This window comes from Pogoniulus pusillus, chromosome 19, assembly GCF_015220805.1.
Source record: "Pogoniulus pusillus isolate bPogPus1 chromosome 19, bPogPus1.pri, whole genome shotgun sequence".
In the NCBI taxonomy this organism is placed as follows: Eukaryota; Metazoa; Chordata; class Aves; order Piciformes; family Lybiidae; genus Pogoniulus; species Pogoniulus pusillus.
Window position 1 is genome coordinate 13,124,711 of NC_087282.1, and position 26,465 is coordinate 13,151,175.

Consider the following 26,465-nt stretch of genomic DNA (forward strand, 5'->3'; position numbering starts at 1 on the left):
TCCTGCTCTGCGGTCACCAGCATGGCCTTGGAGCCACCCTTCAGAGGCTCTGAAACCCAGATCAGCCTGGCTAAGCTTCAGGTACTGTCTATTGGGGTCACCTTCAGCAGTGCAGATGGACAGAGTAGGAACTGATCATCCCAATTCCCAAGCCTGCCTCCTGCCCTATCTGCTTCTCAGGAGTGAGGCCATTTCACAGCAATTCAAGCAGCAACTTTTGTTGATGTGTTTTCATTTGCCTTTTTAACTTGACCAGGAGTGTTGATCTCAAAGAGGAAAAACAAATGTAGTTACCATCCAGTTCTGGTTCAATCCAACCCCTTCAATGCACTTTAGGAGCGAGTGGAAACAAATCAATGCTGTTATTGCACTGTATCTCTATTGTGTATAATATTATACATTCATCTGTAAGAATAATTTATTTTTACTACTGTAAATAAAACTGTTAAAGTGATTTGTCAAGAGGATATTCAAAAACAAGGGGAAGTAGGGGGCTGAAAATTAAAACCTTTGAAGATCTGGGCTCCTGTCCCAGGTATGTGCCATCCTGTGCATGTCTTGTGTTTTTATTTCAGCTAAAGCGAGTCTAGGACAGGTTTCTGCTCTTCCTCCACCAGGATGTTGCTTTCTATTTGGATTGGGATGAGCTGGTTGAGGATTGGTTGAGGATAAGAACAACTTGAGATGTTGATTGTAGGATTGGTACTGTGTCCATAGCCAGGGCCCTCTACACTAGGGCACAGACCTCATGGAGTGGGTCCAGAGGAGGGCCATGAAGATGATCAGAGGGCTGGAGCACCTCTCCTATGGGCACAGGCTGAGGGAGTTTGGGGCTGCTCAGTCTGGAGAAGAGAAGGTTCTGGGGAGACCTTAGAGCTGCATTTCTGTTTCTGAAAGGGATCTACAGGAAGGCTGATGAGGGACTATTTAGAAGGCCTTCTAGTGATAGGACAAGGGATGATGGTCTGAAGGTAGAGCAGGGTAGATTTAGGATGGACATCAGGAGGAAGTTCTTCACAGTGAAAGTGGTGAAATATTGGAACAGATTGTCCAGAGATGTGGTATAAGCCCCGTTCCTGGACACATTCAAGATACTTAATGGGGCCCTGAACAGCCTCATCTAGTTGGAGGTGTCCCTGCTGACTGCAGGGGGGGCTGGACAAAATGACCCTCAAGAGGCTTTTCCATTCTGTGATTGCCTTGGGATGAAGGAATGGCTCCTGCTGCTTGGAGCTTCCACGCACGAGGACAGAGACCTCGCTGCCAGCCAGCTGCCCTGGCTGCCCAGGCAGTCAGGGATTAAACACCCAAAGGGAATTGATTAATCCTGCAGGGCTGCCTTCTCCAAGTGAAGGGTTGGAGAGATATCAGAGCTTGCTGCTTCTCTCTGTGCCCAGGCCTCTTATTAGAGACGGGAGCATCACAGTGTTCACAGCAAAGGGTCCCAGCGAGGTCAAGCTGACAAAAAGCCAAACCCCAAATCTACTTTAACCTCTTAAAATCTTTATTCATTTTTCCTTTTATTTTATTTTCTTTTTTTTTTTCTCCCCCCTCGTTTTCTTTTTTAATCAGCAACATGCATAAAGTGGCAGGAGTTTGGGATTAAGATGACATCTGTTGAACGAATGTAGTTACAAGCGGCACTTCGAGTCGTTCCAGGTTCCCTCTCTACCCTGTACAGAAGCCAGCTCCGCGCTGCGACCGAGCCAGCGTAGTCCCGACCTTTCCGTCATCGTGTCACGACAGGCAGAACCCACAACACGGGGGGGAAATACACTTGTTCACACGTAGCGACTGGGGATGGCAGATAGATACAGGCAGCAACATCTACTCACCTATGACTAAGTGCACGTGGCTAAAGACCCCGAGAGACAGTGAGAATCTTCTCCTTGTAACGTCGACTACAACAGAAGGGAAACCGAGCCATGGCCCGCTGGAGGTGACCTCCCGCCGCGGGAGTGCCGCGCATCTCCCAGCAGCTGCTTCCACCAGGTGGCAAGTTGAAGGAAATTACAGGTAATACTTCTACTGGTAGTAAAATACGAGCCTTTTGTAGGAGCATCCAGGCAGACCCAACAAGGCTGAGCCTCCCAGGAAGCCAGCAGCAAGGTGCCACCTCCCTGTCCCTGCTGTGCCACCCCTGCGGAGCTGGAGCAACCTTCATAAAGACCATCCCCCAGCCCCGGCTCTGCGCTGTACCAGCATTGACCAGCTAGTGCCGGAGGAGGAGAAAGCTGCTTTCCAGATCCTTAGATCAAGCTGGCTGTTCATGAGTGCTCTGTTTTAGGTTGCCCCAGTGCTCCTGGGGGTCTCCTTAACTTGGAGCTGATGAGTTTAGGTAGTGCAAAAACCGTTTTGAGGTGTCTTAGGTGCTCCCAGCCCAACCTGTGCTAGCCTTGCCCCCAGGCTGCTGGGTGCAGGACATAGAAGATGATCCTCACCTGCTTCAGTGTCCCTCATAATAATGCTTTTGTGGTGCTTGAGCTCCTACCACTCTGAAGGTGATCAAAACCTGGAAGTAGAATAGCTCCTGTCCTGCCACAGCAGTTGGCATTACCCCAACAGCTCTGTGCTGGGACAGGAGAATGAGGACGATTGTCCCACAGCAGCAGCAGCAACACAAATACCCTGGAGCAAACCTACCAGCAAGTGTATGTTCCACAGCAATGCAATGATAAGGTTTGTCCTCTTCCTGCATGCTGACCACATCCTCCTGGGCACTGTCCCCATGCCCAGGGTGCAGTGTTTGCATGTACACCTGAAGACACCTGGTTGTCAGAGCAGATCTTCCTTGGAGTGGTCAAGATTGGAGGAGGTGGTCAAGATTGGAGGGAGAGCTGCTCTGAGACCTGCTCCCAAGCTGCTTCCTTGCTGCCAGGCTAACAGCCCATGCACAAGGAAGGAGGGATCCCAGCAGATACCTCAGGATCTTGGGCTTCAGATCTCCTTCAGGGTCCAGCTTTCCACCCAGATGAGGACAGACTGAGCCTCAGAAATGCTTGGAAATGCTCTCCTCACCCCCAGCTCAGTAAGCCCACCTGCTCCATGAAGCCCTGCACTCCTCAGCCATGCAATGAGGACCTTCAGTAAAGGCACTTGTGTCAGGAAGGAGCTGCCAGCTGTAGTCCTGCTGATCTGCTGACAGGAACCCCAGACCTGAACCCCACGTGTGACATGCCACAGCCAAAAATGGAGGGGAGGAAAGTGCCAGCAATGTTTCACCATCCACCCAAACCCCTGTTTGGCTTCAGACTCACCTGGGCAAGTCAAGTGGCCCCAAAATAAGAAAGCCTCTTACGATGAGGAGCCACCAGCCTTGAAAAGCTCCCACAAATACATTTTGGACAAAAAGGGTTTCTTTTTTGTAGGAATTTGGTCTCTTTTTTCCTAATCTGTTCTGATCCGAGATGAAAGGCACCACAAAGAGAGGCTTTGTTTGTGGAAACTTGCCAGAACTAAAGGTAGACCTGAAACATCTCAGTATAAAAATAGCTTTGGTGGAGGTTATGGTAAGAGGGGGGTGTCAGTGCTCATAACTGTGGCTTTTTGAGGCTTGGCAATGGGTTGCAACTAGGTGATCCTTAAGGTCCCTTTCAACAACCCAAACTATTCTTTGATTCTGTGAAGGATATGACTCTTGCCAGTGGGAAATCCACAGCTCCTCGAGGGGCACCACAGTAACATCTTCAGGCTGCAGTCCACCTTGTTTCTAATGTGAGATTTTTATGTCTGCTCTTTTCATGGCAAGAAGTGACTTGTTATGGGGCAAGTGTGCCCAGCTGTGGCATCAGGCTACACAGGCACCAGTAATAGGTGAAAATCAATGGAATTTGAAACACCTGAGCTGGGGGGGGACCTTCAGAGGCAGAAGTTCTTCCTGCTGTGGGGTGAAGCTCATCTTCTCCCTGCTCTGCTCTTCAATGCTGGGTTCTTTGGAATTTGTTTTCTGGTGAGGCTGCTCCTTTTTCTTTTTTGTTAGCTGGGAAGCACCATTAGGTCTGACTTTCCCCTTGAGGTCCAGGAGAAGGGGATGGAGTAGGCTTTCCTTCTGGAAATCACAAGTAAGTTGTTTGTGTTTTGCTGGGGGGGGGGGGGGGGGGGGGTAGGGGGTGGTGTGGTTCTTTTTTTGATTGCTCAACTGAACTGCCTCAAATCAAAGAATAACTTTTAAGTTGTTCTGCTTAATGCACCAGCGTAGTTCAGGCAGTGCAGTCTGTGGGCTGTGAATGATCTGGATGAGTAGATTGCTGGAGCTGTGTAGCAGGTTAAGATCTAACACTCGATTTGGATTTTGAGTTATAGATGAGAGAGGAACTTTCTGGACGTTCTTGTGAATATAGATTGAATGAGCAGGGCATTGGTTGTAAAAAACTAACAGCAGTGCAATCTCTCTCATTCACTGGTTTGCTAGGAGGGGTAAACCAGCAACAGGAGAATTCTCACTCCTTTTTGACTTTGCTTTCTGCCTTCTACCTCCTCCACTGTTCATCTGTGCATAACTGAATACCAACCTTGACTAACCAGATAACATGTGAGATCTTGCTGGTTTTCTGTCTCGGATGGGGAGAGAAGGAGGTGGCATTGCCCCCTTGTGAGGTTTCTTTGGCCAGGGAGGAGGATTGGATTCTTGTATATAATTGTAAATATATTTTGTATATATGCTCATAAATTTATCTTGCTTCCAAGTCATCTGAACTGGTCTGGCAAATATTATTTGTGGGGTGAATTTCCCAGCCCACCACAAACTGCTGCCTTCTGACCATCAACACACAGCAGTAACAGCTGCTCATCCTGGTTTTCTGCAGTTAATTCCCTCCCAGGTACCTTTTAGCTGCGTTGTAAGCAAGGGTCAACACCAAAACCAGAAAAAGGGCAGCAAAGCTGAGGGAGAGCACGAGCAGGTTGCTTGTGGGCAATGCTCTGGGTTGTAACCTGCTGGGCCAGATCTGCAAATGGAGGTGCTGCAAGTCTGTATGGGGGGATGAGGCAGAACTACAACCATGCCAGGTTTGAAGAGATACGCTACAGGCATTTCCACCATCCCCATGCTCAGCACGGGGCCACAGACTGTGCTCCTCTCTGGTGTTTGCCTTCTTGCTTCTTAAAGACATGGTAGAGCCTCTGTGACCTGCTTCAGATTCAACCCCTTTCTGTCCCAGCTCGATCTCATGCTTTGACTTTGTTCCAGCACATGGATGGAGAACAGGTTTATTCTCCCCACTGCCCTTTGCTGCTCTGCAGCAGGTTTTGCCTACCTGAGGATACTCGTGTACAGAGTGGTGGGAGCATAACCAACCTGAAATGCTACCTTTATCTTCTATTTTGTTGGGTTTTTTTCTGCCCTGCTCATCACAGAACAATTTTGGTTGGAAGAGGTTTTGAAGATCTTAAAGTCCAACTACTACCCCAGTACTGTCAGGTCCCCACAAAACCATATCCTGCAGCAAAACACCTGCACAACTTTGAAACCCTTACAGGGATGAGGACTTCATCACTTCCATGGGTAGCCTGTGCCAGGGTTTGACAACCCTTTCTAGGAAGAAATTATTCCTCTTGGCCAACCTAAACCTCCCCTGGCACAAGTTGGTGCTGTTTCCTCTTCTGTCACTTTCTATACTGCTAAGTGCTGGAATTACCATTGGGGTTCAAGTCACCCAGGGCCAACCCAGTCCCATGGCATTGCCACTGTGGGAGAGGTGTGCAGGAAAAGGTTCATTAGTGCTTGGGCTCACATGCTCTGAAACATGATGACCAAGAGCAGCTTTAAACCTGTTCTACTGAGAGCAAAAGGCTAGAGGGACCTCTGAGTGCTGCTCTGAAGGTGGCACCTGTGGGAAGATAGCTATTAGGAGGGGTGCCCACGGGAGTGTAAAGCATCAGTGGTGTAGCATTACCTAGTGCTACGGAGACAGCAGTTGCCTCGGGGCACTGTGCCAATGTAAGACAGACATTAATACTGACAATGGCACATCAGCGGTGCCTTCAGGGAACACCACGACCAAGCACCTTCCATCCAGGTCTTGCCTGGGGATTTCCTGCAGTACGAACCTGCAGGCTCTGCTTCAGTCTAGTGACAACACCACGGTGGTGTCTTCCTCCCACCCTGCCTGTGGGTATGGTACTGGGGCAAACCCCTCATTGAGGTTTTTGACTCTTTCCTTTCCTCCCCCAGCAAAACGCAGGACAGTCCTCACCTGGGGAAAGCAGAGCTTGGGTGAGTGAGCCTAGAAAACCTGGGGTTTGTTAGAGGAAGCTCAGTCACCACCACCCTGCCCCCCTTGCTGATTCTCCAAAAGAAATAAATACTTCAAAATCTAGGCCTGGGTCTAAGTACCAAAAGGAGGACACTTCCTACAAGCGAGGAGAGCATCACAAGAATTGTGTGGGCACCTCTGAGTGCGGGCAGGTAGCTGCAGCAGTACACCTGGACGAGTGGCCTATCAGTGCATGGTCAACCCAGAGGAGCAGAGATGTGCAGGGACTGGGAAGGGACCACCCCAAGGGCATGGCAACTCCTTCAGAGATAAAACTCATACTTTACTCAGGCACTTCTGTGTGGGGTTAGTGGAGGGGCAGGGGAGCCCCCACCGCTGCCATCAGCGAGGGGATATGGCCGTGGTGCTGGTAGTGGGGTCACCTAAGGAAAGGGACAAGAGTTCTCAAGGTGCTGCTGCCCAGCTGAGGGTAAATTCAGGGATGAATGAGCAGTTGAGGCTTCTAAAGTGCAGTGCAGGTTATATGGTCTTTGCTGTTAAGTGTAAACTCCTCAGGACAGAGTCCTTGTCCTTACTTTTATATTCTTCATCTGTAAAGTGACATGCCGACTAGGAAAATCTCACCCCTAAAGCACTACTGTGGGAAACCAGGAATAGTGGTGAAAGGAACAGCCTGTTCTGTCTTTGCCATCGCTTCCCACCATTCTCCCATGATGGGGAATACTCCCTGTGGCCTCCCATTGTCTACCCACAAAGAAACGACACAGTGGCCCTGCTGGCCACACACCTCCAGGGGAAAAAAAGCACCTTCTGAAATACTGCTTCCAGTGCACAACCTGCCTCCCTCCAGGCATCCCTTCACTGGTCATTAAAGCTGGGGCGTTAACACAGGCTCTGTTCTCAGCAGAGGCTGCAAAGCTCTCCTGTTCAGACTGCTGGCTGTCCTGGGAGGGGGTGGGTAGAAATTGCTGTGAGGAAAGTTGAGGGCCTCCATGTGAACGGAGCTCGCTGGAGAAGCTATGTTGGGCCTTACATTCTTCACTAGAATAAAACCTTCCAGAAGTAAAATATCCTACAGCAGCTCCTGCTTGTACAGCCCTGATGCTTGCTTCTCACAGTGTCACAGTATTATTAGGGTTGGAAGAGACCTCACAGATCATCAAGTCCAACCCTTTACCACAGAGCTCAAGGCTAGACCATGGCACCAAGTGCCACGTCCAGTCTTGCCTTGAACAGCCCCTAGCTCTCTGTCCAGGGTGAAAAGTTAGAAGCTACCCAATACTCTCTTCTGTCAGGATATTGATCTTCTAAGAGCCACCTGTGCCAACAGCCAGCTCAAATGTTCACTCAGAATCAGGGAGGCACTGAGAGCACAACAGCAACCTGAGCCAGAACATGAGCACCGCTAGACTTCCACCGACCTTCATCACACCTGGGCAAGAGCAGACTTCACAACTGGGGTACTGTGGGCATGCCAGTCCCCACTATGTCCCTTTTATAAGTCAGAGATGTGCAAGCTGCTCCTGATGGCTCTCAAGGCCCTTCAGTTAACATCTCTGTGCAGAACCAAACTGGTTTATTTTCTCTTTCTCCATCTCTGGTGTTCCTTTGCACGCAATACTCCTTCCCCTGTTGGCAGTCTTATTTATTATCTTAATCTATCCCCATAAAGTGGCAAGTAGGAGAAAGCAGATCAAATGAAAAGAGGAGAGCTCTCAGGAGATCAGTTGGGTTTGTTAACAGTTTGGCACTCTGTGATGATCCATTGGCAACAAAGTGCCACCGCAGGATTCTCAGCGTGGAATATGATCCCTTAAACACAGAGGAGAATCTCCTCGGCCCACTTCTGGTACGCTTGGGAGAGGAGGGATTGAATCATCTGTGACCTGGATGGTATTTTTAATGGCTGCCAAGTAGATAAAACATTTAAATATTCACTTTCATATCAGGCCACAGGAGGATTCCAGCGTTTTGGGTTGCGTAACGCGGCACAGCCTACTTTTGGAAGAGCCAGCAGAAATGGGCCCAGACGTACCAGATGCTGAGAGTTGCAGCATATGGGTCAGACACACAGTGCTAAGTGCTGTGGCCCAACCCATCCCAGAAGAGCTAACCCAGAGCAGCCCGACCCAGGAGTTGGTGTTACATGCGTTGGTCACGATCACCCAGGCAAAAGACAGATGAATGGACCCAAAAATACTGATGGTCATCCTCAAAAGTGGCTGAGTCCTTCAAGAAAAGGCACTGAGGATTTTGGGCTGCCAGCAGAGCTGGTCTTGCAGCAACGGTTGTGTCATCAGATGGACACTCGTAGTGCCACCATGTGCTTGTCTGCGCTGTGGCACTGCTGGGAAAGAGCTGGGAAGAGCAAGCTGTGCTGTGCTCAGACCAGAACTGGGTGCCCACAGCTCACACAGGTTGTTTCTCCACCAAATACACAGTGTCACAGTAGCAGTGATTGGAATGGACCTCTGGAGATCATTCAGACCCTCCCCTGTTAAAGCAGGACCACAATGCCTGGGCAGGTCTGGAATCTCTGCAGAGAAGGTGACTTCACAACCTCTCCAGGCAGCCTACTCCATCACCCTTGCAGCAAGATTTTCCTCAAGTTCCTACACAGGACAGCTGAGCAATAAGCTCCAACATAGACATCTCACTGGGGAGATGGTAGCCCCATGCCTGCTAGCAAGAGAGCTTCAGTGGAGCTGAGGAAGTTCAGATCCCTGACGTCCTCAAGCTGTGGGCAGTGTGGGAGGTTATGGTCCTGCCAAGCTGCTTGGGAGTGGAGCATGTGAAAAGGGTTTGTCTTACAGAATCATGGAAACATCCCTCAGGATCACCAAGTCCAACCACTATCCCTACTCTAGGGGATTCACCCTAAGCCATTTCCCCAAGCACCACATCCAAATGACTTTTAAACACACCCATCCAGGGTTACCACAAGTTGTGAACTTCCTCAAGCAGGATACAAATGGTGGGGATGTAATGAGATGTCCAAAGAGAAGAGGACTATGTAAGAGCATAAAGGTGTGAGGAAATGGAGGTGAACCATGCACCCATGAGGCTCCCAGCTGTCCATCTGCCCTGCAAATGTGGCCTGTGGTCAAGACTTGAGTTCCATGATTGTCAAGTGCTTTGCCATGCAATGGCATCGACCCTGATAGTATCACCATTGTGTCTATGTTCATGCCACCCCACGACAAATACTGCCTGGTGACTGCTTGAATATTGCTCTGGTCTTTCACAAGACATTCTTCAGAGCTTGCTTCAGGCCCAAAAGCCCTGGGCAAGGAAAGCCTGTTGTGGGGATCACAGGGCCTCTCTGCCTGCATGGAGACACCAAGCTTTAGCCAAAAGCTTTTGCAGACAGTTCTTGGTATCCCAGAGGGTCAGTGTCATGAAACAATCTGGTGAGCATCAAGCATCAGCAATTTCCTGGTCACCTGTAGTACACCATCTCCCTGCCTACTTTGGTGCCTCAGTGCCTGCTCTGACAATCAGCCCTGCTGAAGTCAAAGGGAGCTTTCCCTCAGGAAAGAAGAGGGTAAACTAGGGGATGTGGCCCATGGTGGGGCACTCACCACCAAAGCCTTTCCCGGTCACTCTCATCCTCTCCCACATCCATCCTACTGTTCCTCCATTTGAGCCCCACACTTGGCACCACAGCTCTCGTCTGAGATGTGGAGATGCAGGTGTCATGTCTGAGAGACAGGAGACAACAGTCTCCTTGTGTTTGTCAAGAGAAGGGAGAGCTCCTGGGGGTGTTTCTCAGCAGCTGGGAAGGGGCCTCATTGCATCTTGCCACAAAGTGAGCACAAGCTTGGAGCATCATTCAACAGTAGCATTTCTCAGAGGGAATTTAAGAGTGGATCAGCCTTGGAGCCTGTTGGGCCCCAGCCATATCCTCTCACCTCTTCTACAGGTCTGGTCACTTCTAGTCAAAATACTACTTCTGTAGCTATCATCTTCATGGCTACTGGGAGAGGTGGGCAGGTGAGCTCAAAGCCCAGCTTCTCCCCAGAGGACATGCAAAGTGGGGACTTGGCTTCTGCCCATTCAGAGACTTGTGGTATATAGGAACAAAACACCTCAGGATGCTGTGTCAGGCAAGTGTGGCTGGTCCCAGCCAATTTTGTGCTGGTGGAGAACCTCTTCCAGCTCTCTGTAGGTTCTTATTCCTGGCTGTGATATTTTCAGTATCCCTCACCCCTTCCCTCTGCCTTCCCACATCTCCTCCCTTCGCAACTGTGTGAAAAACCTTCAAGGAAGGACAGTCAGAGACAGGGCAGGATTAGTGCCATGGTCTGAGTTATCTCAGTTGTAAGGGTGCAGTTTGTGAAGTTGCAAAGTGCAGGCTGAGAATTTAGCTCAAAGCAGCATTTTGGGGTTGGTTGTTTTGTTTTTAACTAGCACTGAAACGGTGAAGCTCTAAACCCAAGGAGAGCTGGGCTTGAGGAAGCTCCATGGGCACTTCTGCTTCCCTTTTCTCCCTAAAAACAGCATGTGTTGAGCCTCTCAAACTTCACCCTTTTCACCCAGAAAACTGGTCCTAAGGGTGGATATTAGCTCAGGACACCAACACCTTGGTCTTCTTCAGGGAATGCCAACACAACTGTGACTACCTGAGTCATCTGTGTGAACCATCAGTGATCATGACTGCTGTGAAATATGCTGTATTGCTTTATGAGGAAGGGGACTCCTGCCCATAAGTAGTTTTTGGAGCTGCCTGATCCCACAAATGTAGGCAAGCAGATCATCTCCAGACTAAGTGCATGGCCCATGGTGGCACCAGTTGTGCAATCAGGCTGCTTCTTCAGGAGCTTCTCATAAACACATTTAACACCTGGCTGAAAAAGCACTAATGCCTCTGGGTTTCCCTTCTCTAGCAAAGCACACTCTGGTCTTGCTCCAGGTGTAAACCCAGACTAATCCTACTAATAGATTTTCAGAGCAGTTTTGAAGTCATTACACGTGAAGGTGCTGCTAATTTCTGATCTCACTGCCTCCCAGGCGGATCCTACCAGTGCTGCTGCTGCTGCCCGAAGGGTGCTGGACATGGTGTACAAGCAAAGCTCCTGAAAGAGTGGGGCCACCTGCACTTGTTGGCATTGAGGAGTGGGGAAGGCGCCTATACACACCTGGGACAGAGCTGGGAGCTCCGTGCCAGCCCAGCCCCGGGCCCCTCAGTCCGACCACTCGTTATCGTCCAGCTCGGAGTCATCGTCAGACTCGCTGTACTCCACCGCGATCCGGCGGGACAGGATCGTTGCCACGTCATTGCCCACGGGCTCTTTTTTGGCCTCTTGCTCCCACTGCTCCTGAACTTTCCGGAGTTGGATTCCTGTGGTAGAGAAAGAAGGCTTTAGAGGCAACGTGTCCAGCACCTTTAGAATGGTAGGGGTTGGGAGAGGCCTCTGTCAGCAGAAGGATTGCACTGGATGATCTCCAAAGGATCACCCAGAGCAGGTTAGCCAGGATCACAATGTCCAGGGGGATTTTCAGGTTCTCCAGAGGAGGTGTCCCCACAACCTTTCTGGGCAGCCTGCTTCAAGGCTCCAACACCTGGTCACCTGGGGCTCATCTTGCACTCAACAAAGACACCACCACTCAATTCTGCACCAAGAGGTCCTTTGTCACCACAACAGCAGCACTGGGGACCTGTCTCCTGCTTACCGATGCCGTCACTTACCCCTACGGATGGCTGCCAGCAGGTCGCTCCGGGCATCGCTCATGGGCATCAGTGGGATCTGCGGCTTCCGGGGCTCCATGGTGGGTGCCGGCGGTGATGCCGAGTGCGCAGGTGAGGCGGCAATGGCAGGGGGACCAGGTGGTGGAGGTGGTGGGGCCACTGGGGGTCCCATGGGGCCGGCCTGCGGTGGGGAAGCGGAGTAGGGACCAGGGGGTGCAGGGGGTGGTGAGGGTGTGTAGGATGGGGGAGCAGCTGAGCCGGGGGCCAGTGCAGGGGGAGCTGAGATGGGGCTGTCGAAGGCGGTCTGAGCAGAGGGGATGACTGGGGGTGGGGGAGGTGGGGCAGGGGGCACAAAGTACTCTGCCATTGGCATCGGCTGTGGGCTGCAATGGGAGGGCAAAGCTGTGTCAGTGGTACAAGGAACAACAGCACCCATCACCCGTTTTGTGCACCCACCACCGAATTCTAGGCACTTACCACTCTTCCTAGGCATTCAGCACCCATCCCAGGTGCCTACCATGTAGCCTGGCTACCCACTACCTACCCTTGGCACCTACCACATATCTTGAGTGCCCCTCCACCCATCCCAGGAATTTACCATCTGAGCTGTGACTTGGTTTGCTCTGGACCTTCACATAAACTCAGTCCCCATGGAGGTTGCAGTGGGGCTCTGATGGTTGGATGGGCTATGGAGCATGTAGTCATTGGAAAGCAGTCAACATCCCAGGGGAAAGTGGTGCTCTACATCCACCTTGTCCCTTTATCTGGAATGAGGTTACACTAAAAGTGTTTCTGTTTGGTTCAGCTTCAGGTCTCACTGGCAGTTTCAGAGCATGGTGGCCACAGAGAGGGCACTTTCCACTATGTCAGCCCAGAAACTGGGGACTACAGACCCCCACCAAGCCCCTCTTTCCCTGGACATGCCTCCATTAGGACAGAGGAAGCCTTACCCGTAATCCTTGACTAAGTGAGGTCTTGGCCCATTGAGGATAGCTTCTGGGGGCTGTGGTGGGTGGGGCTGCTGGAGGCGGTTGAGGCTGTTCTGCCGGCTGCCTGCTGCTGCAGCTGGGCGGTAGACATGCTCCTGGGGGGTGGCAGCCACCAGCACCCCCTCATTGTGCTCCGATGGGGCCAGGTGAGACGCTGGGGCCAGCAGCTGTGCGGGGTGGTTGGGGCTTGCCGGGTACGAGTGGTCAGCCACATCTGAAGCGTAAGATCTATGGCACAGGAAAACCCTGGGGTTGGAGCAGAAGACCTCTGTGTGTCTCTTCCAACCTAAACCATTCTATGATCCTCGTGGTCCTACTCCTGGGAGCAGGGGTGGCTGGGTTGGGAGGTCAGAGAGATGTGGGTATGGGGGATATTTTGTGGTTAGAATCATAGAATTGTTTTGGTTGGAAGAGTATGTTGAGAACATCAAATCCAACTGTTAACCCAGCACTGCCTGATCACCACTAAACCATGTCCTCAGCACCACATCTCCACACCTCTGAAACCCCTCAAGGGATGGGCATCATGGTCCAGGCCTTGACAACCCTTTCAGTTGTTCCTCATGTCCAACCTAAACACTTCCTGATGCTGCTTGAATCCATTTCTTGTTATCTTATTGCTTGTTCCTTGGGAGAAGAGACTGACCCCACCTGGCTCTAACCTTCAGAGAGTTGTGGAGATCCAGAAGATCTTCCCTCAGTTCTCTCAGCTGCTCCTCACAAGCCTTAACACTCTTCTTAAGACAGCTAAACAGAAAATGGCTACAAAATACAGATGTACAAGAAAGCAGAGCGACAGTGGAGGGGACGTGGACACCAAGAGAGCTGAGGTAGTCTTTTCCTTTAGCACTTCAACACCTAGGCTGCTCCTGAGGTCCAGGATGTGACTCCCGGAGCTGTCTATGAAGCTACCATGGGGGTACAGCTTATCACCCCGGCCTTGCTGCAGGCAGCACATCTCCCAGAGATGGAGAAGAGAAAAGCAAAGGAGAGGAAGTGAGCTAAACGTGCAGTAGGTGAAACCTGCCTATTATCTGGGGACAGTGATCCTTCCGATGACACCATGTGATAGGGGGATGGTGAGAACCTGTTATCAGGTCGGAACTCTTTATCATACGCCATCATGTTCCACTCCAGGCGCCGGTTCCGGGCTTTCCTCACTTTCTTCACCTCTCGAGTGGAGTCTTCCACCAGCCGCTGCTCCTGAGAACATACACAAGCCATGGCTCCATCTCCAGCCCAGCTCCTTGGGACCGTGACTGGCAGGTGTCCAGGGAGCATCAAGATGCACCCACCACAGCAGGAAGGAACATATGGGATGCACCAAAAAGGTGATGGTCCCCCAGCTCCAGCCCCTCCCGGTGTCCCTCATCTGTTTGTTACCTTCTGCCTGCGCTTCTCCTTTCTCTTATCTTCTGTTGCCTGCAACATTTTCTCCTTCCATAAGTTGAAGAAATACGAGGGGTCAGTGTAGAACTTGAGGCCATCTTTTTTGTCATCCCTGAAGGGTGGGAAAAGAGGAGAGAGTTATCAGTCAGGGAAGAAGACCACCTTTCCCCTGAGCAGTGGGCTCGTACAATCACAACCATAAGCTGTTGCCCTACCATGAACATGTCCAACACAGTGGTCACTATCTGCAATACCACTGCATGGGGTCACTCATCCCAAGTGCCCTACAAACGGAGACGATGGCACGGCAGCCAGAGAAAACAGCCTCTCGGCCCTCAGCAAGCAGCCAACAGGGTGCAAAAGGCTCCCCAGAACCTCCTAGGACGTCCTTAGTGTCCCCAAAGAGAGATGCAGCAGCTACCCTACCTGTAGGGTGTGAGGATGTTGAGTGGTGGGGGCTTGTCACAGCGCTGGTACATCTCCATCACTGGGTTGGGGATGGAGTTGCGAGACACGACCTGCTGGTTCTGCACCGTGGAGCTCTTGAAGGCTTTCCGCATGTTGATGTCCTGCAGTGAAACTGGGGGTGCAGGAAGAATGTGAAATGCAGGGGTGACCTCAGACCCCCTGAACCAGGCACAACAGCTGGTCCAGCCCTGGACATGTGTCCTCTACCCCCTTGCACCCAGCCATCACCCCAAAGTATCTCAGACCCCTCACCTTCCTCCACGGTGGAGTCCAGCTGTGTCACCTTGATGACCAGCAGGTCCACCCTCTCCTGTAGCGAGTTCATCCGCATGTAGAAACTGTTGGCTTCATTGAACAGCTCACCAAAGATGTCCTCTGCATGCCTGCCTGCCAGAGGATGACAGGAACTGGTCACAGGCAAGGGTGGTGGGCAGGCAATCCTCTCCCAGCCCATCCCCTGGACAACAGCTCTTCTCAAGTCTTGTTTTTCTGGGAGCTGAGCCTCATCCTCTCCCAGACCTGGCAAAGTGCTGCATGGAAGGAGAGGAGCACAGGCCACCTATCCTATACACACGAGCATCGTTGGCAGCAAGAGTGGTACCCGTGGGAGGCACCAAACCATGGTAATAGGTCTTGACTATGAGGGGCGTGGCACACTTGATCAGCTGGCTCAGTGAGGTGGTAGAAGCCCCATCCCTGGTCAAGTTTGACGAGGCTCTGAGCAAACTGATCTAATTGGGGATGTCCCTGCTCACTGCAGGGGGTTGGAGTAGATAACCTTCGTGGGTCTCTTCCAATCCAAACCATTCTATGGTTCTATGATGTTCATCCTAAAAAGCCTCTAGATGTCTCAGGCTAGAGGCAGCACAGAACACCAACCATCAGCACACCACCTGGCCATGCAGCGTCATCTGCAGATATCCAGCCAGGAAGGTGGAAAACAGAGAGCAGGGAAGCAAGGAGAGAGCCAGAGCAGGCAGAAGCCTCAGCTTGTTTCATTTCAGCAGGTGTTTTCCTGCAGTGCTTGCTGCATCTTTGGGACAGCTTTATAGGACTGCTACCACCTCAGGGCTGAGCAGAGCATTGCTGACACCTGCAGGCTGCAGCACCCGTTCCAGCCCTGCACCCCGGTTCCTCCAGGTTTCCGCCAGACCCGTGGATCAAACAGCAACTCAGATCAAGGTATGTTTACTATCTGCTCAGCTTGTCACCCAGCTTGGCCATTTGTATTTGATTCCTTTTCCTCTGGACGAGGTAGCCATGGCCTGAGCACCTATGGGTGCTTCCAGCAGCTCTCTAAATTTTGAGTTTATTTTTTGGGGAGTATTTTAGAGGATAATCTAATTCTGGAGGAGAGAGAAAGCATGAGAAGTCCCTGAAGAGCCTGCATTTCTCTCTCTATTGATGATACTCAGCAGCAAAATTGTTTACACCTTTTAAACCTTCACACTGTGCTGTGTAGTGCCTTGATCCTTCCCTTTCCTGTTGGAATCAGTCCCAGGGCAGAAAGACAGATGAGGATTTAGACCTTTTATATGGACCTCCCTTTCTCACAAAGTTCTAAGATTAAATATAATACATAGAGGTTTTTTAATCTTCACCTGACCTTCCTTTTTCTGGCTAAGTTTTCCATCCTGCACCACACAGACCAGCTATGGGAGGACCTAGCATTGGAATAGGCTGCCCAGGGAGGTGGTGGAGTCACTGTCCCTGAAAGCGTTCAAGAAACCTGTGCACATGGCACTGTGGGACACTGATTAATGACCATGGTGGAGCTGGGCTGGTGGACTCACCCTTAGAAGTCTTTTCTAACCAAAACTATTCAGTGATTCTCTGATTCTAACCAAGTCCCCACATGGGGTTTGGCCCTGAGCATCCTCCTCATTTAATTAGCTGGGGAGTTCCCTCTGAACTGGGGGTGGCTCTCATGTAGCTCATATTTCTCCATGTTTGCACCTGAAACAAGTGACTGTGGTGTCCCACCACTTCCATCCCTTCTCCCCACCCCCATCCCATACCAGGGTCACTGCGTTGTGACTTACTGAGGCTGCCCAGCTGCTTGATGATGGCAGCCAGTGTGCTGTTGGTGACACACTCCAGCTCACTTGTCACCCCCTCGGGAAGAGCCCCCCGGCATAGGTGCCGGGGCTCGATGTTCCTCTTCACCAGCGGCATGGTGCCGGGGAGCCTTCACGTTTCTCCTGGGCATGGAAGAAAGAACACCAAGAAAATGCACAGCTTTTGCCACTTGCTGCTTTTTCATCCCCATTTCCTCTGCTCTCTGCCCAAAGACTCATCCGACCCGCACTGGGATATGGAGGATGGAGTGCACACAGCACCAGCACCCCTTTCCACACAGGGGGTACTCCGTGGGTGCAAAGCTCCAGGTGCCAGCAAGTACAAGGATGTCTCATGGAGATGTTGCATAGAAGCCTGGACTTGATGACCTTAGGAGCTTTTTTTCAACCTTCATGGTTCTGTGGAGATGAGGATCGCACCAAGCCTTGTCCCTGCCGTTGTGCTCCCCAGAGAGCCTTTCCGGATCTGTACCCAAACCAGGAGCAAGCCCCCGCATGCTGCAGCCCTTCAGCCGACCCCAGGGGGCCCAGCCAAGGCAGAGAGCAGCCAGAAGCGAGGAGCAGCTCTAGTGAGGCCGTTACTTCCAGCTGACTGCGGAGCTCTCTGGGGCTTTATCTGTGCACGCAGCACACTCGGGCAGGCTGCCGCCGCCAGCTCGCCCTGCCCTCCACTGCGCCCCTGCATGCTCCCAGCGGCATCCTTGTGTAACCCTCACAGCATCCCTGCTCGGTCTGTCAGCATCACTCCTGCAGCATCTTCCTGTGGTCCCCGCTCTACCGCCAGCCCTGCGTGGTTCATCTTCTGCAGAGCTCAAGGAGATGCAGGGAGATGCCCACACCTGATGGCCTCACCTCCAGTGAACACACCCATGGGAGCTGGTAAGGAAGGATAAAGGATGGATTCTGGTTTCTCTTCAGATTGTGTTCATCTTTCCCCTCTTAGTAAAGATTTCCATGGAGAGGAACACAAATCTTTCAAGGCCAGGCTTGCTGGGGCTCTGAGCAGCTTGCTCTAGTTGAGGATGTCCCTGCAGGGGGGTTGGACCGGACTGCGTGACCTCTAGAGGTTCCTTCCAGTCAGTGCATTCTACGATTCCATGACTCTGGTGGGATGTGGAGGGCAGTTGAGGGCAGGTTACCCCCATGAAGGACAAGTGGTATGAAACAGAGTGAGAAAGAAGAATAAAAAGTTGTATTAATTATCTCTGGTGGCATCACCAGAGGTGCTGCAGCCTGGGACTGGGGCCACAGAGAAGCACAAGGCAGGGAGTGACCCCAAAGGCTTGCAGAAGGGGGTCTTACGTGACCCAAGTGGAGAGTGCCTCAGTTCTGCCCCCAATGCAAGGGCAAGCTGATGGGTTTTGGCACTAAAATCACCATGAATTGGATCCTGGAGAACACAAAGAGCCTTCCCAGCTCCTGAATACAGCCACCTGAGTCCCTGCTGTTTCACACCCTGGACACCACCCCGCTTTCACAAACCTGTGCTCTGGTTTGGCAGCAGAGAAGAACCAGCTTCTGAGCAGAGCTGTTGGTAGCTGGGAGCAGAGCAGCTGAGCACTGCCCCCCAGCAGCTCTGACCATGGCTGGAGCCAGCAGTCTGCAGGGTTCACACTTTCTGGCAGAACAGTTTCTCATTGATAGCACCCAGCCAGTGCCCTCATCCTCCGCCAGCTCCTCTGCAGTTTTCAAATGCAAATGCAAGTTCCCTCCATGAAAGAGCCCAAAACTGGATCCTGCATCATTCAGATGGAGCTTCCAGAAGGGCTGATTGTGCTCCCAGGACTGTCCATGCTGCGGGTGACTGGCTGAGCTCTGCTCTGCCCCGGGGCAGTCAGGACCTGAGCCCTGAACCTTGCATAGGGTCACACAATGCTTCAGGCTCAAAGCAAACAGTGTCCCAAAGCCACCACGCATAGATAGCAGGCCTGGTACTGTCTCAGGCTCCCAGAAAATCACTAAGAGGCTTCTGCCAGCTGCTTATTTTTTGGCTGAGAAAACTGTGGTGGAGTTTGTCAAAGAGGCTCTGGATGGACACCTGCCCTGGTGACATACAACTCCACTTTCTGGGCACCCCCTGAACGCCTCTCAGGACTGTGTAAAGAGGTAAGCTTCATCCCAAGCCTCTCAGGACTGTGTAAAGAGGTAAGCTTCATCCCAAGCCTCTCAGGACTGTGTAAAGAGGTAAGCTTCATCCCAAGCCTCTCAGGACTGTGTAAAGAGGTAAGCTTCATCCCAAGCTTGCTTTGATGTGTCACCTCAAAACCCACCCTCGGAGGCTGAGCCCTGGCACGTTTCCAGGGGGAGTTCCCCGCCAAGCAGGGGATAGAGGGATGGGATGACGTGGAGCAGAGCGATTAACAAGTTGCAGGGGCTCAGTAATTAGAGCCAGGGAACAAAGAGCCATTCTCAGCATCCGCCTGGGACATGGCCTCCATCACCCATGGCTTTTTGTCCCTGTGCAAAGGCCTGGAGGAATCAGGGCCACCCGCACCTCCATCCTCCATGGGGAGCCAATAAGGGAATGAGGGAAAAAAGAGATTTGAGGTCTGAAATTCATCCCAGCAGGGCCAGACCTGAAGGGGGGCAGGAAGGTGGGTGCGTGGTTTCTCCCAAGGAGCAATCAGCAAATTGACTACAGCATCCCAAAGCCCAGAGAGCAGCCCCTGGTTTCTCAGACCATGCAGGAGAAGACTGCTTGCGGGATGGAAAAGGAGCCCTGCCTTGGAATACCACTGTCAAGCCCTGGTCTCTGCAGACCAGACTGACACAGTGTGGCTTGCAGATGCTGGCTCACAGGTGACCCCTACAGCTGGGTCCTTCCAGATGTCCCCCTACATCTCAGCAGCTGTCACATCTGTCAGCTGGAGTCCTTGGGGACAGACAAGAACATCTTTTTTAGTAATACCGCACACAGAATTGAGTTTTGTGTCCAACCACTGCTCCTTACATCCTTTGTGATGGCTTTTAATGTACAAAACTGTCTCCTCACCTTTACTGAGTCCCCAGTCCCTCTTACTCTCTCCCAGTGGGCAGGTGATTGAGCTCTGACTCGCGATGCCAAGCTGGATTTCACTGGCAGAATCTAAAGCAGCCTGAAAGATCATGACTGTTTTGTATGACCCTGCAAGGATGGACAGGCTGGGTCACAAAATGTTTCTCAGGGCTTGGCTAACCTCCAAGTGAGATATATTTGGTTTGGTAAGTGCCTGATACCTGCACTCTCAGCCCTAGAGTCCTGCTTCACTTTCCATGGAAGTGGAGTCATTATCCCTGGAAGGAATTAAAAGCTGTGTAGATATGGTGCTGAGGGACATGGTCTAGTGATGGGCTTGGCTGTTATGGGTTAATGGCTGAACTTGATGGTCTTAGAGGTCTTATCCTAACCTAGATGATTCTGATTCATACTGCACAAGAGAGAAGACCTTGCTGTCACACTCCTTCACTGGACCAAGGTGGGACAGAAGGCAGTTTGGGGTTGGCCTTCAATGTCTGGGTGCTCTCTGTAGGAGAAACCTGCATTGGGAACAGACTTAGAGCAGAGGTGAGCAGAGCTGGCTGGGGAGGATGTCCAGCTTGCAAAACCTCAGCCACCAGGTATCACCAACACCTTGTGTGATGATAGTGAAGCATGGCTGGGTGGTGTGCGAAGCAGCAGATGATTTTGGCCAAGGGGAACCTAATTCACAGTCTGTAGACAGCCAAAGGAAACCCTGAGCTTGGTTTTGGGGAGCAGGTAGATAAGTGTGCACTGAGCATAGCCATGACAAACACCTTAAATCTAGCAGTTTGCATCAACCCTACAGCTAATCTCTGTTGTGGGCCAAGCCTTGAGGCCAGTTTGTTTGCTCTACCCTTAACAGTCAAAGCTCTTACCCAAACTGGGCTCCCCAGGGTGCTGTTGTGCCCTGAGGACCAGATACTGCCAGGAACTGGAGGGTTTTGCAATGGAGCAAAAGCTTTGGTTGGATGTCAGGAGGCAGAGTGGAGCAAAACCCCAGAGGCAGCATGTGGACAATCTGTTCTCCTGGAACAGAGGTTTGCAAATGAGTATCAGAAGAAGTGCCTGATCTTTCAATGCCTGCTCACCTCCAACACCTGTGTTCTGCTGCAGGTCGACTGGGAGTGGTAAGTGCTGCAAGGGCAAGTGGAAGAAGGAGACACAAGGCAGTCCTGAATAAACCACCTCTGGAGTCAGGAAGAGGACAACAGGTGAAAGCAGTGCTCAGCTGGCTCGTAGGTGCCTGTAGGAGCTTGTCCTGTGGAGCTTGGCAGGACAGGTCTGGCACAGAAAAGGTCTGGGAAGGATCCCTGGAGAGTGCAATGTTTCTGAGCAGACAGAAATAAGTGTGAGCTTCAAAAGCAGCAGGGTCTTGAGGTGCTCATTTGTGGAGCTCTGCCAACCAACAAGTGTGCTGAAAATGGGTCCAGGAGTGTTCGAGGAGCAACAGGACAAGCACGCAGAGGACATACAGTGCCACTGACATCTACCTAATGGATGAGGAGCAACCTCTGGCTTAGGTGCCCTAAACTCCTCCTTCTCAACCCCAGTTGTTTGGCTGATGTGGGCCATGAACAGCCTCAGGATGGAGAGCAGAGCCTAGAGGTGCTAAAGCTTTGGTGTCACAGGAGAAAATTCAACCAGCAAAGCCCGTGCAGGTGGCACTTTGCGAGGTGGAGAAACCTGCTTGCTAAAGCTAGACCAGATCTGCTTCTTTCCTTCACACAAGATGGAGCTTGAGCTGCACCACAAGGGCTCCTTGCTCTAATTTACCAAATGCATCTGAGCTTGTTGCTCACCTGGATGACTGTGAGCACAACCAGCATGACAAATGTCATTGCTCCCTGTGAAGCTGAGAATCACTCCAGAGCCTCTGCCCAGAGGTTAATTAAATATATTGAAACTGGCTGGATCCTCAGCACTTCCCTTGCTTAAAATAAACCAGCAAGGGTAAATGTGTGATTGCACTGAGGATGATGGGCATGGAGAAGCAATACTATTGCCTGGCTCCTTCTCCAGACCCTTGTGTCTGGAAGTCTGGCTTCACAAATGGTCTGGGACCAGGAAAAGCATCCCAGCCCCATCCTGAACACAGAAGGGGATCACCTCTCGTGGAGAAGGGAACGGGGAGCACATCTCATGGCAAAGAATTAGGAACTGAAAAGCCCCAGGATGTGGGATGCTGTCTATGGTCCTCCATCTGTGAGTTATTGACTCGGGGGAGACTGGAAGTCAGAACTGTGGACTTGTTCCTGCAGCACATGTGAAATGAGTTAAGAGGTCTCAGCCCAGATTGAGTGGCACAGAGGAATATTGGCTAAGAACAGATCTGGGCTGAGCTGTGATCACAGGGAAAGGGTCAGTTCCTCCAGCCAAAGGGAGGAGGGAGTCCTGGGGCAGAGCTGCATCGCTACCAGAGCTGGGGCTCAATGGGTGCCCTGTGCCCCACTGGGAAGGCACATCACCCACCCTGGCTGGGAGTGCTGCCCACACCTCTCCTCCAGTCCATCTGCAGCCCCCCTTCTCTGCTCACTCAGCCCAAGGCAGCTCCACCATGGCTCACAACTGCCAGGAGGCTTCAACAAACCAACACTTCCCAGCAAAGTGCAACACAACATTAAATCACAGCTAAAAATATTCCTGAAGAGTTTTATTAGCAAATGCCACAGGATTTATTTTTGCCTTTTTTCACCCCCCTTCTTCTGCTGCAGAATGTTTCAGCTCTAGGAACAGCACTTGACTAAATTGCCTCTAAATCACAAACGCCTCTGAAGGCTGAGCTCTGCAACACCAACCTTTGCCAAAAAACCCTGCTTAGGAGGATGCCATAAATGCAACAGCCTCCTCACCTCGGGGCTGGGATAAAAAGCTTGTCCCACTGCAGGGCTGGTTTCAAACAAACAGGCTCCTTCATGGGTTTTACCTCCACGTTGTTTCTTTTGGACTTGGCAGCACTGGGTTAATGGTTGCACTTGGTGATCTTAAAGGTCTTTTCCAACTGAAATGATGTTGTGATTTACAGGTAGGCAACTAATCATCACCGCACTGGCAAGCAGGTTTCCAGGCAGGTGTTTCCCATGGGTTTTGCTCTGGGGGTTGGGTTCTGTCAGTTGATTTCTCAGAAATTTGTCATTCAAAGAAAGTGATTGGCATTGGAATGGGCTGCCCAGGGAGGTGGTGGAGTCACTGTCCCTGGAGGTGTTCAAGAAAAGACTGGATGAGGCACTTAGTGCCATGGTGTAGTTGACTGGATAGGGCTGGGGGATAAGTTGGACTTGGATGATCTTGGAGGTCCCTTCCAACCTGGTTGATTCTATGATTCTATGATCCTATGAAATGGGGAGCCCTCAGTGCTCCTCCACCTTGGGAGGTGAGGGTCACTTCATCAGGTTCTTCCTATTCCCTCTAAGCTGCTGCCAGGCTATGGGCAGACCCACTACCACCTCTGCTTTGGATACAAACTAAACCCATGCAAATGCAATGCCAGGTTAGACTGCGGGGGGTGGTGGGGTCACCCATGGCAGATGCCACCATGCTTCTGCCCTGCTTGGTGCTGTTCCCTCTGCTTCCCCAGCCTCATATCAGTCTGTGTGGTGCCCTCAGTGCTCCCTACTTTCCAATTTTTCAACCAAGGGGTGGTGAGCCCTGCTCTACACTGGCTGCAGGTGCCTGCCCCTGCCCAGCTTATCCTCCACAGTGATGTGAAAATGAAAAGCCGTGGTGCATTCTCCCTGCCCAAGATGCAGGTGTGGAAGTGATGCCCCTATGCCCTAACGCTGAAGGGATAAAGGGACTGATGAAAGGTGTGGTTGAAACTATGTGTTATCCTCACTCATCCTTCAGTTGCTCCGTGCGTGGCTCCTGTGCTAGGACTGCCTTGGGAGCAGCCTTGATCTTCAAAGGAGGAGCCAGGGCATGAAACGGTGGGAACCACCACAGATACCAGCTCTGTTTTGGCTGGAAAGGATCCCTGCTGGCCCAGGAATCATGTGTTGTTTTTAACGACTCTTTATCACCAAAGGAAAATCTTCAATGTGGGTTTTTCCACCCCCCTTTTGTGCCCAGCTCATTAACAGAAGGCTCTCGCTGGCTGGCTGGCGTGAGCAGGACGCTGCTGAACAAACCAGCCTTTTTCTCCCCAACATAGAAGGCGCTTTGATAAAAGCAGGGAACCCTCGGAGAGCAGCAAAGGTCTTGCTGCGAACCCAGCGCTCACTCCCTTTGGGAACAGCCACAGGACCAGCATCTCCAGCCACAGAGCATTCCCAGTCAGCACCCATGCCATTCCCTGCCGTGTGCCCGGGTGATCCCTTCCCTTCCTGTGCTGTACGTGCAGCCCTGCAAAAAGCTCAGTGGGATTTAGGGCAGCAGGGCCAGCTCCTGCCTAGGAAGCACCCTCTCAGCGCAGGGATGCTGCAGCTCACACCCGTGGGGTGCAGCTCAGAGGGTGGCTTTTGGGATGAGCAGCTCTGCAAGAAGAAGATGCTTCTTAATTTCTTTTAACACTTTCTGGCTGGAGGGCTGTTGTTCATAACTTGTCAAGATCTTGGCATCAGCAGCTGATTTGTCATCCACCATAAAATGGAGGCTGAGCATCTTTTTTTGGTTCAGAACTGGGCCAAGGGAGATGACAGCTCGAAGCAAAATATGCTCCAGCTCGAGTTTTCTCTGTGGGCTTCTGCTCCTCCGGGAAGGAGCGGACATTTGGGGTCTAAGTTGCATCACAGGCACTGTGTGTAAGAGCCCTTGGCGTGCTCAAGAGCACGGTGCACGTTAACCTTCTATCTGCCAGATGAATGTCGCTGACTTCCCCCTCCCCACCAAGCTCCTCAACCTGTTTCAGGGGCTGCTCCCAGCATACAGAAGTGTCACCAAAATACCTATTTTTTTTTCCTGCAATGAAGCCAGAAACCTCTCTCAAATGCAGACAAGGAGATGCAGCAAACCAGGAGCATGCTGAAGTCTGGGAGATGAATTATTAATTCTGCTATTTCCAATCTGTCCATATATCCAGGTCCTGTGCTTCCTAGCTCCAGAGTCATGTCCAGCAGTGGACCTGGCAGTGTGTGCCAGGCAGCCCCAGACAAAGCAGCCACAAACTAGATGGCAAAGCATCTAAATCCAGAGGTATTCCATCCCGCTGACACCACCACGAGGCAGCCACAACTCTGGTTTGAAGCCATAAAACTGCAAGTAGCTGAATCACTGAGCATGTGGAGGCCCCAGATATGGCATCCTTAAAGGGGGTGTGCCTGCCTGCAGTGTGCACCTGTGGGTGCCCCAGGCTGGGGGGTGGGGGTGTGGTGGTAATGGGGGGACCTCAAATCCCAGGGACTGCCCCAAATCCCAGGGAGAGCCTAAGGCTACATCAGTGGGGTGGGGGAAGCACACAGGGCAGGTGCCACCATGCTTCTGCCTTGCTTGGCCCTGTTCCCTCTTATTCACTTGCCTCATACCAGGCTGTGTGGTGCCCCCCACTCCTGATTATGCATTCAGAGGGTGGGGAGACCTGCCCTATGCAGGCTGCAGGTGCCTCTCCCTACTCTGTTTCTCCTCCACAGTGATGTGAAAATGAAAAGCAGTGGCGGATGCAAGGACGGAAAGTGGTGCCCCCATCTCCGCTCCCTCCCCCGTGCAAAGATGCAAAGCAGCCAGGTACCTCCCTTTCCATACAGCAATGCGAAGTGACAGCACTCCCCTGCCATGCAGAGGCCTGATTTCCCCCTCCCCTCCAGCTTACAAGGTTGTAAACCCGGTAGGGTTCCCTCATGGAAGATACATAGCAAAGCCTCCCCCCACCCCAAAGGATTCAAAGAGGCCCAGAGCACCATGATGGTGCCAAAGCATTTGCGGATACCTCCCCCCCCGCCCCCCCCGCGGCGGCCAGACTTCTACCCATGCAAAGGACCCCCTCACCCCACGATGAATAGGTGCAGACTGAGAAGGGAATCCCCCCACGAAAGAATGCAAAGCAAGTCAGAGAACCCCCTCCTAATGCAAGGGTGCAAAGTGACATGCACACACCCCCTCCTCCCCCCTATAAAGGTAAGGAGGACACCCCTGCAAAACAGGGATGTAAAGTGATGGGGACACCCCCCGCTCCATGGAAGGGTGCAAAGCGGTGGGAGGCATCCTCCCAGCCTATGCAAGGTGCAAGTGGGAGACACACACCTACCCCCCCCCTCCCCCCAATCCGTGCAAGGGTGCGAACCAGTGGAGACGCCTCCCATTTAAGAATGCAAAGCAGCCTGCTCATCGGCCCCCCCGGCCCCCCAGGAACGCAGAACGATGGGGGATACCCTTTCATGCAAGGGAGCTCCCCCCTCCCCAAAATGATGCAAACCCATGAAGAACCCAAATCATCGAACCCCCCATCACCTCCCCGATGTCGCCTATGCAAGCTCCCCCATTTTGGGGGTCATGCCCATCCCCCGTTCGTGATGCCGCATCCCTCCCGCACCTTCCCCTCACTCACCTCCGCCGGGTTTTGTTGGGGTTTTTTTAGGGGGGGGGGGGTGCGATGTCTTCCCTCCGCAGCAGCCCCGTGGGGGCTGTGCAGGGCTGCGGCTGCCGCCGCGCTCCCCGCGCCGCTCCGCTCCGCGCCGCTCCGCAGTGCGCGTACAGCGCATGTGCCCC

At 52.1% G+C, this 26,465-nt stretch overlaps 1 protein-coding gene and 1 long non-coding RNA gene across 4 annotated transcripts; one reads left to right on the plus strand and one right to left on the minus strand.

Moving 5' to 3' along the window:
- Nucleotides 1-1,483: 1,483 nt before the first annotated feature.
- On the minus strand, nucleotides 1,484-26,432 carry LOC135183964 (actin-binding protein WASF3-like). 2 transcript variants are annotated; one of them, XM_064159357.1, is made up of 9 exons: nucleotides 26,305-26,432; nucleotides 16,793-16,951; nucleotides 15,003-15,137; nucleotides 14,709-14,862; nucleotides 14,277-14,394; nucleotides 13,981-14,096; nucleotides 12,855-13,121; nucleotides 11,905-12,287; nucleotides 1,484-11,556 (listed from the first exon to the last, which is right to left on the minus strand). In XM_064159357.1, exons 2-9 carry the CDS (start codon nucleotides 16,923-16,925, stop codon nucleotides 11,399-11,401), a joined length of 1,464 nt encoding a protein of 487 aa, XP_064015427.1. In that variant the 5' UTR covers nucleotides 16,926-16,951; nucleotides 26,305-26,432; the 3' UTR covers nucleotides 1,484-11,398. The 2 variants fall into 2 exon arrangements, with proteins under 2 accessions (XP_064015427.1, XP_064015426.1); XM_064159356.1 differs by having other exon boundaries at nucleotides 13,921-14,096.
- Nucleotides 3,976-14,369, plus strand: LOC135183965 (uncharacterized). 2 transcript variants are annotated; one of them, XR_010305792.1, is made up of 3 exons: nucleotides 3,976-4,061; nucleotides 11,226-12,015; nucleotides 12,710-14,369. It is a non-coding gene; the product is annotated as an uncharacterized LOC135183965 (long non-coding RNA). The 2 variants fall into 2 exon arrangements; XR_010305791.1 differs by having other exon boundaries at nucleotides 14,031-14,369.
- Nucleotides 26,433-26,465: the final 33 nt, after the last annotated feature.

What these genes read in the sequence shown, in the direction of transcription:
- LOC135183964 (XM_064159356.1), bottom strand. Translation starts at nt 16,925, where the DNA reads ATGCCGCTGGTGAAGAGGAACATCGAGCCCCGGCACCTATGCCGGGGG. An exon ending in CAAGCAGCTGGGCAGCCTCA is followed by an intron (nt 15,138 to 16,792) that starts GTAAGTCACAAC and finishes ATCCTCTGGCAG; the next exon opens with GCAGGCATGCAGAGGACATC. An exon ending in AACATCCTCACACCCTACAG is followed by an intron (nt 14,395 to 14,708) that starts GTAGGGTAGCTG and finishes CCCACCCTTCAG; the next exon opens with GGATGACAAAAAAGATGGCC.